This window comes from Rhinolophus ferrumequinum, chromosome 6 (assembly GCF_004115265.2).
Source record: "Rhinolophus ferrumequinum isolate MPI-CBG mRhiFer1 chromosome 6, mRhiFer1_v1.p, whole genome shotgun sequence".
NCBI lineage: Eukaryota > Metazoa > Chordata > Mammalia > Chiroptera > Rhinolophidae > Rhinolophus > Rhinolophus ferrumequinum.
Window position 1 is genome coordinate 45,727,025 of NC_046289.1, and position 16,711 is coordinate 45,743,735.

The 16,711-nt window shown below is 44.1% G+C and overlaps 1 protein-coding gene across 16 annotated transcripts in view; it reads right to left on the reverse strand.

The window, feature by feature from the left end:
- Positions 1 to 1,836: 1,836 nt before the first annotated feature.
- The window catches only part of ANKDD1A (ankyrin repeat and death domain containing 1A), a 38,495-nt gene continuing 23,620 nt past the window's right edge, over positions 1,837 to 16,711 (reverse strand). For 7 of the 16 annotated variants that reach the window (XM_033109315.1, XM_033109309.1, XM_033109307.1 and 4 more), the window contains 6 exons: positions 12,067 to 12,165; positions 10,899 to 10,997; positions 9,407 to 9,502; positions 6,831 to 7,035; positions 4,903 to 5,034; positions 1,837 to 3,893 (listed from right to left, as the gene is read on the reverse strand). In XM_033109315.1, coding sequence (XP_032965206.1) covers positions 3,832 to 3,893; positions 4,903 to 5,034; positions 6,831 to 7,035; positions 9,407 to 9,502; positions 10,899 to 10,997; positions 12,067 to 12,165 — 693 coding nt within the window. In that variant the 3' untranslated portion in view covers positions 1,837 to 3,831. Of the gene's footprint in view, positions 3,894 to 4,902; positions 5,035 to 6,830; positions 7,036 to 9,406; positions 9,503 to 9,540; positions 9,916 to 10,898; positions 10,998 to 12,066; positions 12,166 to 16,711 lie in introns of those variants that run through there. The other 9 variants (XM_033109316.1, XM_033109310.1, XM_033109308.1 and 6 more) reach the window with 6 other exon arrangements.

Here is a 16,711-nt window from a genome sequence, read left to right on the forward strand (position 1 = left end):
ATAGGCGGAGGTGTGTGCTTCCCATTGGGACACCTTACGAGGCACATAGCGTCTGTTTGTCTCTAAGTTGTTGAGACTGCTCAGTGGGTTCAGGTATTTTTGGTCCGATCTAGTCATTGGAAAAGTCCCCTGAAAGTTTCTCTGCCACGGCTGATCATTGCAGAGAAGCATCACGTCATCAGGTTACAGAACAGTGACAGTACTCTAATTTTTATCATTCTGCATCTATTACCTGGAGTTTGCTGATTAATACACATACACTCCCTCCCCAACTATTTGGTTTTTCTTAGGTACAATTTAGATAAAATCAGCATTATTCCCTTTTAAGTTTTCAGTATATTGAGTTGGCTGTACTTTACAGATTTCATCCCCACCACAACCCTGATTTAAACTTTACAGGTCAAGTCACGGAGACTGGGAGAGGTCCAGAGACTTGCTTGGCATCACTCAGTAAGGAGAGGCGCTGGAATGCCAAATTGGGTCGGACTGTCCCTAAGGCCAGGGATCTTTCCATGAGGGCCACAGTGTCTTCTCTTCCTGTGACTTGACAAGTGTCCTGAGTTACGGAAGCACTTGGTAAACCGTGAAGGCAGGGCTTGCTGTTTTTAACTATTAGCATTGAGGCTTCTTGGAGGCTGCCATAGTTTCACTGTGTGTGTTTTGACTTCCCAGCAAGCAGGGGCCTCCTTTGGGCAGGTCCATGCCACACATGGTCAGCAGCCCCCACCTCACCTGGTATAGTAATGAACTGCGGGGGACTGCCCTCGACTTTCTTTTCAAATTCTCCCAGTGTGAGCCATGCCCCCTGACAGCTTTAACTGCTCCCAGGCTCTATACCCTGATTACTGCCATTTCCAGCCCTGATGATTTTGAGTGCTGGCCTTGACTGTCTATTCAGACCTATTAGGCCAGTCTTCTAAAGGCACCTCAGACTCTACTGGCAAAAGCCACAACCATGTCCCCCCCTGCCCAAACCTGCCCCTTCTCTCCCAAACCCCATCATCTCAGTTCCCAGTGTCATTGTTACTCAGATTCCCCAGCTAGATTCAGCCATCTTAGACCCCACCCCCATCTCTCCACCCCCATGTCTCAGGCTGAAGCAGATGCTGAGATGAAACTTCGGGTGCAGGATGTTTAGTAAGGATCAAAGGAAGAACAGTTGTGTAAGGAAGATGGACTGGGCAGAGGGAGAAGTTGAGCTGTGATCCAGGCCCAACCAAGCACCGGCCGACTGGGTGGGGAGCTCTGGAGCTGGTATAATCGTACCTGCTGGAATAGTCTCACAGAGGGCGAAATGGCCAGGCCTTCTGCACACCAGGCTCCTCACAGCCCCCTGCCCCTCCAGTTCCTCCCTCCTCCCTCCGTGCTTCCTGTGTTCCAGCCACACCATTCCCCAAACATACACCTCCCCCCCCACCCCCCCACCCCCGTGACATTGCAGACTGTGCTTTTTGCCTGGAATGTGCTTTGCCTACTCAGTCTTTGAGTTTCTCACCTTCTTACCCCTTACCTTCTCCAAGGAAGAATAAATCCCATCGTTCTCTGCGTACACCAGTTATAGCACCAACTGCGTTATATTCCGTTATTGGTATCCGAGCCCCCTCCCCACGCTCCCCCGACCCCCCACCCCCAAGGCCTCAAGCTTCCAGAGGGCAGGAACTGTGGGCTACTCAGCTCTGCGTCGCGGCTCCCAGCAGACTGCCTGGCACGGAAGACACTCAGTAAATATGGATTGCTGGTGGTGAGTTGAGCGATTGTGGTTCCACAGAACCAATCCACAACAGCTTGTCTGATTTGAAAGATTGCCATAAATCTCCCAAACGAAAGAAACGGGTATTGAATTTGACAGCTATTTCAACATTTCAATTTTATTTTAAGAACTTGCTTTGTCTTGAAAAAACATACAAAATTCATTGTGCAAAATTCATCCAGAGGAATGATCTAAGTCCTGTGTGGAAAAAAAAAAAAACTTTCACAAATGGAAGAGGCGTTTTCCACCTCCACACAGCACATGCAGAGGGAGGGCGCCACGCGGTATGGAGGCTGCGTGCTGTGCTGGCGTCTGAATCCAAAGCCTGTGAGACCCCCGGCAAGGCCCACCTCCCAGACCACCTGACGATAAAATGGGCTGGTTTCAAAGCCTCTTTTTCTTTCTTTTCATAAATTTTAGGGTTCTTTTTATTAAGACTTTTTTTTTTTTTAGTTTAAAAATACAACATATAGCACAGAGTTCCTATATACTCCTCTCCACGGCACAGTTTCCCTGTATTGACTTGCATTAGCGTTGGTATAATGTTTACAGGTTGATCTGTAGGATAAATTCCTAGATGGGGGAGTGTTGGCTCAGTGGGTAAAAATGTATTTGTAATTTTGGTAGATACCGTGAAATTGCCTTTCGGAGGATTGTACCATTTGAACTGCCATCATCCAGGTGTGATCGCTGAATCCTCTTTCAGCTCAAATGATTTTTATTCTATCTCCTTCCCAGGGCTCACGCCCAATGGGTAACTTTGTGGGAGATTTTCTAAGATGTGGGCTCCTCAACGGGCCACAGCCAACTGTGCCACATGCAAGAGAGCTCAAATTAGACAGAAACAGCTTTCAGACAGAACTTCTAGGCTTCTTGCACAGATAATTCTCTACACGCTGTGATACTGTGAAACTTGCAGAGTCACATTTCTCTGGAACCACACTCTCCTACTGGTTTGGCTGAACCATGCAGTGCTCTGTGCTTGCCTGGCACCTGAATTAAAGGCAAAACTCCCGATCAGCTGTGCTGTCCAATGCGGTTGCCACTTGCCACAGGTGCCTGTTTAAATTTCCAATCATTAAAATTAAATAAAATGTAAAACTCAGTTTCTTGGTCCCACTAGCCACGTTTCAGGTATTCAGGAGCTACAGGTGGCTAGTGGCAAACACATTTGTAGCACAGATCCAGATCAGCCCCACCGTCCCAGAAAGTTCTGGGGGCTAGTGCCAAGCCTTTGTATGGTGCTATTAAAAAGGAGAAGAATGACAACTAAATGCAAGGTGTGATCCTGGGCTGAATTCTTGTCTGGAAAAAGGACATGAATGGCTGAAATTTTAAAAATTGAATAAGATCTAAAGATAAGCTAATAGTATTGTATCAATGTTCATTTCCTGGTGTTGGAAAGTATACTATGGTTATGTAAGATGTGAATCTTTGGGGAAGCTGTATTGTGAGAACTGTTTGGAAATTCTTTGTATTATTTCTGCAACTTTTTTGTCAGTCTGAAATGATTTCAAAATAAAAAGTTTTAAAACTTCAAACAACGATAAAACAGGAGGGAAAAATCAGAGTGTGTGCCTCCTGGAACTGTCCAAGTGTACAAATCAACCTGGGAGCAGTCACAGCTGTGGTGTAAGTAGCATTCCTAAAAGCCAGTGACTGAGTTAAGGACGGTCCATTTTGTAAGTGATGGATGGAGCCCTTCACCAGGTAGGGGAGACGGATGCTGGCTTTGGCACCTGATCTCACCACTTAATTAGCTTCTTATCCACCCTGAGCCCATGTCCTCTCTGAAAAGATGCCCCTTGTACCTCAGAGAACTGTGGTGAGGCTCTGAGATGACGGAGATGAAAGTGAGCTGAGAGATGTGAAGGACCACATCTGTGGGAAGGGATTCCCTATAAAACCTGAGACAGGCTCCTGCATTTGCCTTTCTAGGCCTGCATGACTATGTGTTTCAGTAGAAGCAGCTGGAGGTCTGTTAACAGTGATTTTTTTTTTTAAAGCCCTTAATGGTGGTCATCTTTTGTTTGGTGCCCGCGCTCTAAGGTCCCACGCTCCTGAAGGTCCAGCGCCTCCGGTTACATGGCTGTGCACCTCCTGGGGGCACTCAGGTCGGCATTTGCTTTCTTCCTGATGCTTTCTGCAAAAGACAAGATTCCTATTGCCTCATGTTGCCTAAGCTTTGTGTCACAGGGCTGGTTTTAGGTTTTAATTGGCTGCCAGAATTTGTGCTAAAAGAAGCAGCAACAATAATATTTAAGAATATTTTGGAAAAATTAAAAAGTCACACCCAATTCCTTTACTCTGAAATGACTCTCCCTACCTTGCCTGTAGCTGTGCCACGAGCTTTCCTGTTTGCCCTCAAGAAGATGCTATCAATGTTCTTCCTTGTTGCCATGGCACCAACATAGACTTCATTACCATTGGAGACTGCCGGATGCCACATCCTGTGGCATTTCAGAAAGCACCACGCCAGTGGACATTATGTGTTTTAATGGACATTAAGGCTTTGTCATCATGGGCTGACCTTGTTTTTAATGAGGGATTAGTACTAGAACCTTTTATCCCACTTGCCTGATGGTTCCCTGAATTCCAAACCAGGATTTTGGGAGTAACACTTTTTTTTTAATTTATTTAGAAAACCCATTTATTAAACCCATTTAATAGCTAGGATTCAAAGACTGGTGTGGCCTCGGAAATTTTATTTGACCAGATCTGACTGGTTCAACTCCTATTAAGCCAGTTCTGGCCCACATGTCTTAATGTTTGTGAAAAGACCTCTGCAGTCTGTTCCAGCCTCATTCCAAACTGGAAAGAAAAAAAAATCAAAGTACAGAGGGCTGGAGGGGAAGAGACTGTAGTGTCAGTGGTTTTAGGACTGTGAGTTCGTCGGAATCATTTGGGCCATGTCCTCATTGCGCAAATGGAGAACCCAGCGCCAGGAGGCACAGTGATTTGCCCCAGGCTCCACCTGAGTTCCAGAAGGAAGCAGAGCTAGGACAAGGGATCTGCAAGGTTCACAGTCAGCTCTTGACCTTGTAGTTTGAGCAGCCCTTGGAAGGCCCTACCACATTCCAGTGGGGCCATGGAGCTCTGACCCTGGGGCCCCGGGCTGCCCTGAGCTGGAGCTGGGCAGGGGACACTCTTACCAGCCAGGTCCCTCCTGCCAATGGCTACGAGGCCCTCGAAGAGCGCTTTGCTGGGGTTCTCACCCTTCGTGACCACACCGTGCAGCCAGATGAGCAGCATCCGGTGGCCATGCTCCTGGTAGCTCTTGGTGCCTGAGGACCATGAAGGAGAAACAGAGAGGGAGAAGGAGCCCACTTAGCATGCGCCAGGCTTGAGCATGCCTATGCCGCCCTGTGCCGCCTGTTGAACACCAGGACCTTCTCCCATGCTCCCGCGGAGCTCAGCCCAGAAATCGAGAGGGGAGGGGAGGAGCGGCCTCAGATGAGGTGGGGGCCGGGATTTTGTGTTGGGGACTCTTGAACCTCCCCAGCCCCAGGCTTTCTCCTGAGCACCCACCATGCATGCTGTTGGTGTCACTCCTAAGAGAGCAATAATTGGCACTCATTGTTGTGATACCACGATGCCCTCGACTGTATGTTTCATCCCTAGCTGCTCACAGTGGTCTGTGCCTTGCATGCTGGCCCATTCTACAGATGAGCTGGCTCAGTCAGACAGAGCTGGCCATGTTCTTTCCCTGCATCAGGGGTTCTCAACGCTAAGTGCTCATTGGGAACACCTCGAAAGTTTTAGGTTACACTGATACCTGGGTTCCCCTGACCCCCCGAGATTCCAACATACTTGGGTCTGGGTGCAGCCTGGGCACTGAGTGGTGTTGAAGCTTCTCAAGTGATTTCAACATACAAGCATGTTTGGAAAATAAGTGCCTGCTCTCTTCAGGGCAGGTAGTAGAGTTGACCTGGTATTAAATTCTGTGACTAGGTCCACTCTCCCAGCTGAAGACACACGCACACACGCACACACTCAGGCACAGCCAACAGGTCCACGCCAGTCTTTCACTGTGTCCTCTGACTTTCTGGCCCTCAGCAGGTGCTTCCTCATGGTGCTGCCTTTCGTGGGGCAGTTCCGTTTGACCCATTTATTCACTAGCCCTTGCCTCCAGCCCCATAATTTACTGGAGCTCCTTTACCATCTACGGAAGTTCTCATCTGTAATAGAGTTCACTTTTGTACTCCCTGTTCTATTCCACTAATTGGTCTGCATATTTTTGTGTCAGGTATCTCTCTATGTCAATTATTTTAACTTTATAAATGGTTGAGTCTGGTTGGGTTAGACTCTCTTTACTTTTTTTCTCAGCATATTCATTTATATATACCCCGTTTATTCTTTCAGGTGAACTGTAGAAATCCTTAGTCAAGTTTTAGAAACCTCTTATACTCATTTAAAATTGGACCAAAGTTTTAATCTACTTTGGGAAAAATCAATATCTACATGACACTTTTTTTCTAGCTGGGAATACAAAATGTCATTCCACGTACCCAAATCTTCTTTTATAGGTTAACGAATAATACAAATACCATGGTGTTTGTGCATTTTATCATATATTTAGCCATTTCATTGCATTATTTTATTCTAAGAGTTTTTCAATTGATTCTTCTGGACTTCCTGTGTATATAATTATAGCATCTGATAATCTCTCTCTTCCTTTCCAATATTTGTACTCCTTATTTCTGTTTCTGTTTCATGCCCTAGTACCAGAGCCAAATTTTCCAAACAGATGTTAAATAATAGTGGCGACAGCAGCTCCTTGCTTTTTACTGGGAGTGCCTTTAGTTTCATGTATGAATGATGCATATCAGCTCCAGCTGATTCATGAAGAACGTGAAGTTTATAGGTCAATCGGGAGGGAAAGGCAGAGGGCACACAGCCTGTGCAAAGGCCGGGAGGAATGAAAAAGCACTCGGTGTGCTGGAAATGACATGTGGCTTCATGTGGCTGGGCTGTGGGTGCCACAGGCTTTTCCACCAGAAGCACAGAAAACTGAACACACCTCAAGGGCGCCAACCCCTCCGCCCGCTGGTTGCTCTAGGGTGCCAAGCCCAGGTGGTACCTGTCCACTGTTGCTCGATGGCCTGGATGTGGGCCTCAGTGAACTCCCAGCAATATGCAAGCTTCTTCCACTCGTGGGGCCGTAGGTATTTGGAAGCCAGTCGCCACAGCACAGAGCGCAGCTGCTGTGTTTCCTGCTGATGGTCCTGCTTAAAGGTCAAGTTTTTCGCAGATGGGTCACTAGGGTCCCTGCAGGTGAGGTGGTCCTGTGGGGCAGATCCCAAAAGTGCAGCAGCCGTCTCAGGGAAATCCCTGCCAGGCTCTCCCTTGTGATGCTGGACTGGGACCTGGGGCTTACTGTCCACTGCTCTGGTGTCTGCCTCTATTCTTTGTCTTAACCTCAGGAACCCGAGCTACTCACACTGTTCCTCCATCCAGAATTCCTTGCTTTGCCTCCCTGCCCCTCAACTCCATTGCCACAGTCAAAAGACCACCCAAATGACACCTCTTCCAGGGAGGCTTCCCAATTCCTCTCTTTTTTCTGTGTTTCTATATTACAGCTTTCAGCAGAATGACTCAGCAGTTGTGGCTGACACCAAGCAAACCAAGAACCAGGCACTGGACTTGCTGAATTCCAACTGGTTATGGGTGGGGTTACAGAATTCTTTCTATGCAACGCAGGGGATAAAATGAGAGGTTACAAAAGAATTATGTAATAGCATAAATGAAACCCACAAAAGCCTAAATAAAGGAGTAAAGGCAGAGTTACAGTTGTTAAAAGCTCATGGTGAGAAAAATCACCCTGATGTCTGCAAGTTCCATCCTGGTCAACAGTGGCCAGTCACCTGTGAGGTGATGAACTGGGAGCTTGGCTGTCACCTGGAGTGTTAAAAACCAGTTCCTTAGAGCACTGTTCTCAGCTGCGTCTGTACATTGCGATCATCTGGGAGCTTTAAGAACTACTGACGCTTGGTCCCCAGGCCAGAGATTCCGATTGAATTGGCCTGAGGGTAAGGAGGGGGAATTTGTGATTCTAACTGCACCTCTGCCTTACTGTTCAGAACTTTTAAAGAGTGAGGTGGTTTAAAATTAATCTCAGAGATGAATCATTTCATCAAATGCTTGATATTCATATCTTGGGGTTACATTTAGGAGTCATCTGTTGCAAAAGGGCTGTAATGTTTGTGAGGATCTAACCTGTCAGTGAAAGAGAACATCTTATGATTCCTACTGAAATTTGTTATCCATCAACTGATTTTGGAATAGTGATTTTTTTTACTTGAGAGGTGTAAGAGAAGTTTGCTAAGTTTGTAAACAATATTAGAATGTCTAAGATGTTTGAAATTCGCTTTATTTGTTGATTTAATTTATTGGATTTGCTAGGAGAATTTAAGATTTAGGAAGCATTTGAAATGCTTAAAATGAAAATCTAGCATATTAAATTTATTCATTCAGTTTAAAATGTTTATTGTAGTTTAATTAAGTTTAAACATTGGGACCAAACACTAATCCAAAGGCTTCTTGAAAGTGACTGTTAAAATTTACTAGGTTCCGTGTTTCCCCGAAAACAAGACATAGCCGGACAATCAGTTTTAATGCATCTTTTGGAGCAAAAATTAATATAAGATCCTGTATTATATTATATTACATTACATTACATTACACTACATTATATTACATTATATTACATTGTATTGTATTGTATTATATTATATTATATTATATTATATTATATTATATTATATTATATTATATTATATTATATTATATTATATAAGACCCGGTCTTATTTTACTATAAGACCGGGTCTTATATAAATTTTTGCTCCAAAAGACACATTAGAGCTGATTGTCCAGCTAGGTCTCATTTTTGGGGAAATGCGGTTATATAAATAGAATAATAAGATTTATAAAATGAATTTAAAAGTTTAAGGAAAGTTAGCTTTTAAATTTGTAGTATATTGAGTATTAATTTTTAAAACTGAAGTAAATGTAAAAATTATTTTCTGTGTATAAAAACAACCCTTGGGGTGGCCAGTTAGCTCAGTTGGTTAGAGCGTGGTGCTAATAACACCAAGGTTGCTGGTTCTATGGTGAGCTGCGCCCTACTTAGAAAACAAACAAACAAACAAACAAAAACCCTCAGACACCAAAAAAATTCCCCACCCCCCATTGCTGACAACAAGCATAGTAAATGCTTAGCCTTCCATAAGCCACTCTTTCCCAATTCCACAGAAGACATCACTAATCAATCCCAACACACTTTCCTTCTGGGCTCAGAAAGTTCCCTGAACACAACACCCCAAGCAGCAGTTCCAATCACCTGGAGATGGCAGTGAGCTGGAACCAACTGGCCATCTCTTTGTCCATGCATGCATGCATTCATCCATCAACCAAAAGTGGCAGTAATGTCCAGTAGTCTCTCCACACTGGCATGGACCTCTGTCAGCCTCGTTTCACTGTGGTTTGGGTGCCCCTCCCCCCGCAGACCCTTACAAACAACTCTGTTGGTAGGTAAGGCAGAGATTATCACCCCCTTGGAAACTGAGGGGCACCTGAATTGGTCAAAGCCAGCTCCACCTGAAGCCAAAGCCGCTCCCTTTCCAACGTGGAAAGACCAAGCACAGGGTCTCAGTACCTTCTCCCATCTGTAGAAACGATCCGCTTTTATGATCATGTCCACCAGGCTGGTGTGGTTGCTGCGGGCGGCCACTGCCAGGGCGGTTTTTCCTTGCTGCAAGTAAGAAGCGAAAAGGGCAGCTAGACTGTCTACAGGAGGGGTGTAGGGTGGCCTCTGGCACTGACTACAAACCCTGCTGCCCAAAGAAAGCAGTTTCCAGCAGTCTACACTGGAGAACAGAAAGGCTTTCTGGGCATGACGAGAGAGATGGAAAAATCACAGAACGAATATGGTAATAATAATAATGCCAGCCACCACCTCCTGTGTTTCCTTAGAACTTAGAAAGCCTTTAAGAGTTTATGAATCGCAGCCTGCATAACTTGTTACCAGCTCCATTTCTCAGATGTAAGCAAGGCCCAGAGATGAGGCTTGGGCTGATTGTGAAGCGTTCGCCCGCCTTCCCTCGGGCTCCCAGCCCTTGGCTCCCAGCGTCCTGTACAGTGCTCGCCTCCATCACCCCCAAGGACCTGTGGGGAGATGGGAAGCTCCTCTCCGAGTTTGCTGCCCTGGGGCCCAGCTCAAAGCAGGGGAGCCTTTCCAGGCCGAGCTTCAGGGCCTGGTCGTGCCCCCAACCCTTCTCACAACATCCCAAGGGCTGGCCTTACTGGGCCACGTGTACGAACACCCTTTCCCTCATGAGCCTGAGACCTCCTCAGCCTCCTGTCAAGTCTTCACTCATCCTGGACGTCCAGCCACCTGAGGAGGTTAGCTGCCTCCGAGGTATGATGGGCTGGGAGCCTTCCCTCAGCCCTATCCTACAGGGAGGGGTTGTCGCATGGTGATGGCTGCTCCTCTCTTCACTCCCCCGCCCCTTGCCCACCGGGTACCTCAAGGTGCTTAGAGTCTGATGAGGGCCATAAAACAGAAGACAACCATATCACAGGCCTAGACGAGGAGAGGGGGCATTGTGGGGACAGAGCCAGGAGAGCAGTTTCCAGGCTCTCGGCCTCACGTGGAAAGGTGCTGGCTCGGGTAGAAGATGGCCATCAGCTGTGACTCGTTGCCCATCAGCCATTACCGGTTAGCCATTAGCCACTAATATAATTGCCGTGGCTAGTTGGTGGGTTGGTTGGCAGAGAAGCAGACGGCAGGTTGTGGATCATGTGGCTCCTGGTTCCTGTGTCTCCAACCCAGCCGCCAGCGAGAGTATAGTGGTATGAACCCCCTATCCATGGCTCCGTTGGTGTTCCTTTTTGGCCTCACCATAACCTGCATTCTTGTACGGGGAGCGGGACTAGAGTCCCTGCATGACAGGCATGCCAAGTGCTGAGGGCCCTCCGAGGAGACAGGGAAGGTGGAGGAGGGGCAGGAAGGCTTCCTGGAGGAGGCTGCCTTTGAGCTGATATGTAAGGGATGGGAGGCTTTGACACCCTGAGAGCAGGAGGCATTTGCATCAGGGTCTCTGGAAAAGAGGGAGCTTGAAAGGAAGGCTGCTTGTGAGCAGAGGTACCTTATCTCTCAGCTTTAAGTTAACCCCCACGACCAGGAGCATCTCTGCTATGTCCTGCCAGGCGTGCTCTGCAGCAAGGTGGAGCGGTGTCTGCTGCCTCTGCAGAAGAAGCCAAGGGGACAGGGTAGCAGAAAAGCATGGAGGGGTGGCCTCAGGCTCAGCGTCAAGACAGGACCAAGGTGGGTACATTCCCAGCTGGGCTTTAATAAAGTTTCTCTAAGAAGTTATAAGGGAAGATAAACTGGGTTTAATCATGAACATAATACTCAGCAGAGAACAAAGAAGCGGAGAGAACAAAGCAACACGACCACTTGCTAGCCCACCTAAGTCAACCTCAGTAATGATCCTAGTATATCTCTTCTATAGTCTTTTCTTTAATGCAGAGTGTTAGTTTTATGGCTTTACGTATTTGAGATCATCCTGTATATACATTGTGCATCTATTTTTCTACCTAACGTAATACTTTCCATATAGTATAAACGCTGATCAACACCATTTTTAATAGCTCCACAATAGTCTGTCTGTACCTAACCACTTCACTGTTATTAAATTTTTGGATCATTTTCAAATTGAAGACTGATAAACAGTACTGCAATTAATATCTTTGTACATGAGCTCTTAATATATTTCTTGAAGCTCAATTCTCAGACATACAAATACTGAGCATTTTAATGATATAGGATATATCCTGCCAAATTGCTTTCTACCGCTAGTGGTTGTGAGTACCAGCACTGAGGACTATATGGTTGGGAGGTGGGTTGTAGGGAGGAGGATTTTAAAAAGCTCCCAACAGGTCACACCTTCAGGACTTGGAGGCCTCTTGTTATTACACAAGACTGCCCAGTCCCCTCTGCCCTGGGAATTTTTTCCTAAGGCAAAAAAAAAAAAAAAAAAAAAAAAAGAAAGGAAAAGGTTAAATGTAAGAAGATGTTTACTGCAGTGTTATATGTATATCATGGCAAAAACTTGGAAACAACCAACATGTTCAAAATAGGGGAAGAGTTAATAAAATGATGTTACCTTCAACACATATTCAAAGAGCTTTTTACAAGCTAAAACAGCAATTCCTCAGCTCTGGGCGGTGCTAGTAGATGGGAGCCAGGCCCCGCCAGACGGGAAGGGTGCTCAGAGGCTCCATGGGGCCCGTGTGGTTCCTGCAGCCACTTACATTGTCGATGGCATCCAGGTCACTGTTGGCATCGATGAGGAGCTGGACCAGGGCAGGGAAGTTGTGTTTCACAGCCAGGTGAATTGGAGAGGCACCCTGCTGAGGGGAGAGACACGGATCAACTGATTGGTCCCTCCCAGGGCTGCCCAGCTGCAGGTGGGTGCTAGGAGATGGGACTAGGGAGGGGTATACATTGTGCTTTTGGGTTTGGAGGGTGGCTTGAGGCATTTACAGCCCCAAAGCCTGAATCCCTGCAGTACAAAACTGAGCCTTAGGTGGGAACCTGAAGACCCAAGTTTGAGACTTTGCTATGCCAGCAACTCACTATGTGACTTTGGGCAAGTCATTTCCCTTCTCCACTACTCTTCATCTGGAACAGAAAAAGAACGTTAGGTAGAAACTAAAGAATCTGAATAAAGTATGGATTTTAGTAATAATGTATTGACATTGGTCATCGATTATAACAAATATACCATATTAACGTAAAATGGACTACACTAATGGGGAACTGGGTGTGGGTGTATGATATGAGAACTCTCTGCACTACCTTTGCAACTTTTATGTGAAACTAAATATATTCTAAAATAAAAAGTTTATGAAATGCTGCAAAACCGTGTGAATAGTATGCTAAAAGGGGGGGCGGGTGGAAAGACCCAAGCAATTATGTCCAACTAACTTTTGACAAAAGTGTAAAAGCAACTCAATGGAGAAATGTTCGATAGCCTTTTCAATAAATGGTGTCAGAGCAATTGATCTTCCACAAGCAGAAAGGCAGAGAGAGAGAGAGAGAGAGAGAGAGAGGCTCAACTGAAACCTCACACCTTATACAAAATTAACTCAAAATGGATCACTGACTTAAAATAAAACTATAAAACTTTTAGAAAAAACATAGGAGGAAAACTTCAGGATCGAGGACTAGGCAGAGTTCTTAAATTTGACACCAAAATTATGATCCATAGCAGAAAAATATTGACAAATTGGACCTCATCAAATTAAAAATGTTTTGCTCTACAAAAGATCCTGTTAAGAGCATGTAGGGGCCGGCCTGGTGGCTCAGGCGGTTGGAGCTCCGTCCGTGCTCCTAACTCCGAAGGCTGCCGTTCGATTCCCAAATGGGCCAGTGGGCTCTCAACCACAAGGTTGCCAGTTCAATTTCTCGAGTCCCGCAAGGGATGGTGGGCTGCGCCCCCTGCAACTAGCACAGCAACTGGACCTGGAGCTGAGCTGCACTCTCCACAACTAAGACTGAAAGGACAACTTGAAACTAAACGGCACCCTCCACAACTAAGATTGAAAGGACAACAACTTGACTTGGAAAAAAGTCTTGGAAGTACACACTGTTCCCCAATAAAAAAAGTCCTGTAAAACAAAAAAAAAGATTAAAAAAAAAATCTTTGGTGTCTTTAAAAAAAAAAAAGAGCATGTAAAGACAAGCTACAGACCAAGAAAAAATATTTGCAAGTCACATATCTTACAAAGGCTAGTTCTAGAATATATAAAGAACTCCTCTCAAAACTCTACAGTACAAATAAAAATTTAGAAAATGAGCAAAAGACATGACTAGACATTTCACCGAAGAGCATATACAGATGGCAAATAAGCACATGAAAAGATATTCAACATCATTACCCACAAGGGAAGTGCAAGTTAAAACCACAATGAGGTAACACTCCACACCTATCAGAATGATTAAAATGAAAAGTAGCGACAGCACCAAATATTGACAATAATATGTAGAAACTGGATTACTCATATGTTGCTGGTGGGAATGTAAAATGGTGCAGCCACTCTGGAAAAACAGTTTTGAAGTTCTTTATAAAACTAAATATGCAATTACCATAGGACCTAACAACTTCATTCTTGGCATTTATCCCAGAGAAATGAAAATTTATGTTCATACAAAAACCTGTCCATGAATGTTCATAGCTGCTTTATTCATAGTCACCCCAATCTGGAAACAATCCAGATGTTCTTCAACAGATTCCAACAAATAATTACAAAATCAGTATTTTTGAGAAAAATGGTCAAAGGCTACATGAACAGACATTTGATAGAAAAGGGCATAGAGAAGACCCTTAAGAGGAATGCAAATTCATATTACATGGAGATAAAATTCTTCCCTCATCAGATTGGCACACATCCAAAAGTTTGGCCAAATGTTTGACAAAGCTGTGGGAAAATAGGCAGCATCTTATACTCGTGGAGTGACTATACGGGTTGACAATTAAGTTCACGAACTCATCCTAGAAAAAGTGCTCCAGACCTCATTGCTGAATATCACTACTGTCACCTTCGAAGTACTCCCTTTGGGAAGCTATGCACTGACACCAGCACCTAGTCCACCCTTCAGAGCAATTTTGGAACTCTTTTTCTGGAATGGCCATCAGAGCTGTCATCGTATTACCCTTGATGTCCTGAATGTCATCAAAATGTCTTCCTTTATCTTTGGGTAAAGAAAGAAGTCATAGGGGCCAGATCAGGTGAGTAGGGAGGGTGTTCCAATTCAGTTATTTGTTTACTGGCTATAAACTCCCTCACAGACAAGTGCCGTGTGAGCTGGTGCATTGTCATGATGCAAGAGCCATGAACTGTTGGTGAAAAGTTCAGGTCGTCTAACTTTTTCACGCAGCCTTTTCAGCACTTCCAAATAGTAAACTTGGTTAACTGTCCAGTTGGTACAAATTCATAATGAATAATCCCTCTGATATCAGAAAGGTTTAGCAACATCAGGGCAACAAGTTCGTGAACTTAATTGTCCAAACTTGTATATTGATATAGTCCATACAGACAGCAATTTGGAAATATATATAAGAAGTACAAATGCATGTTCCCTTTGACCCAACAAATCTACTTCTAAACATTTATTCTACAGATATACTTCCACATATATGGAATGATATAAGTAGAGATTTTTGTTGCAGTGTTCTTTGTAATAGCAAAAGATTAGAACCTACATTTATATAGGAGACAATTCAATAAATTATGGTCTATCCATGTAATGGACTACTAGACAGCTAAAAGAATGAGGATGTTTTTAAGTACATATACTTATATGGAAAGAGCTCAAAGATATAGTTATGCGAAAAAAGCAGTAGGTACATTCTCCAATAAAAGGTACCAGTGCTTCTTGAAGAAATGGCTGATTCTAGCACAGAGGCAGGAAATATATAGTATAAATCTGGAGCATCTTGTAGTGACAGAAAGTAAAAAAGTGCTCCATAAAAACACAGTGATGTACACACCTACTAGAATGGCTAAAAGCCAGGACACTGGCAGCACCAAATGCTTGTGAGGATGTGTCGCCACAGGACCTCTCATTCATTGCTGCTGGGAATATATAATGGTAGTCACTTTAGGAAGACAGTTTGGCAGTTTCTTACAAAACTAAACATACTATTACCATGTGAGCCAGCAATCATGTTCCTTGGTATTTACCCAAAGGAGTTGAAAACTGATGTCACACAAAAATCCACACATGGATGTTTATAGCAGCTTTATTCATAATTGCCGAAACTTGGAAGCAACCAGGATGTCCTTCAGTAAATGAATGGATAAACTGTGGTCCATCCAAACAATGGAATATTACTCAGCGCTAAAAAGAAATGAGCTGTCAAGCCATGAAAAGACATGGAGGAACCGTAAATGCATATTATTAAGTAAAAGAAGTCAATCTCAAAAAGGCTACATACTATATAATTCCAACTGTATGACATTCTGGAAAAGGCAATACTATGGAGACAGTAAAAAGATCGTGATTGCCAGAGGTTGGTGGGGGATGGATAGAGACGAATAGTCAAAGAACAGGATTTTTAGGGCAGTGAAAATATTCTGTATGATACTATAATGGTGGATACATGTCATTACATACTGGGGGTACCAAAAAAATGTACCCAAGTGGACACTTCAGTCAACGTTGCTTCAGCAGTAGCTCGCCATAATCAGAAGTGTCTGGGCGCTGATGGTAACCACTTTGAGCATCTCTTGTAATTACAAAGTCACACGTGACTTGTATTCATCTTTTGATATCGGTATATATTGAGTATTATAATTTTAATAGCTTTTTCCTTTCTTAAAATGTGTATACATTTTTTGTCACCCTTTGTATTTATTAAAACCCATAAAATGTACAACACTAACAGTGAATGAACCCTAATGTAAATTATGGACTTTTTTTTTTAATTGGGAGAGAACTTAAAATCTAATATACAATGTTGGTTAGAGGAGTGAGAAACAGGTGGCCCGTGCACTGCAGTGGCTCTGCATATCGGCATGAGACTTTTAGGAAGTGATTTGGTTTATATATCAAGACTTAGAAAGATGTTCACAATATTAGACCTCAAATTCCCATTTCTAGGAATCTTTCCAAAAGAAAAGTTCATGCATGAATTAAGATGTGTTGCGTGTATTGGCAAGGAAACTTGATGCCATACCATAGTTAAAGAGGTTAATAAATTATGACAGCTCCATAATCAGACTAAATGTCATCATCAATAGCTATGCAGCAACACAGAAATGCTCGTGATTATCTGGGCACAATATGATATGCATATTATAATTCTAACTGTACTAAGGTAGGTAATTTTTAAAAGATTGGTATACAGTAAATAAAAAAGAATATCTGTGGGAGTAGGAATATGGATGGTTT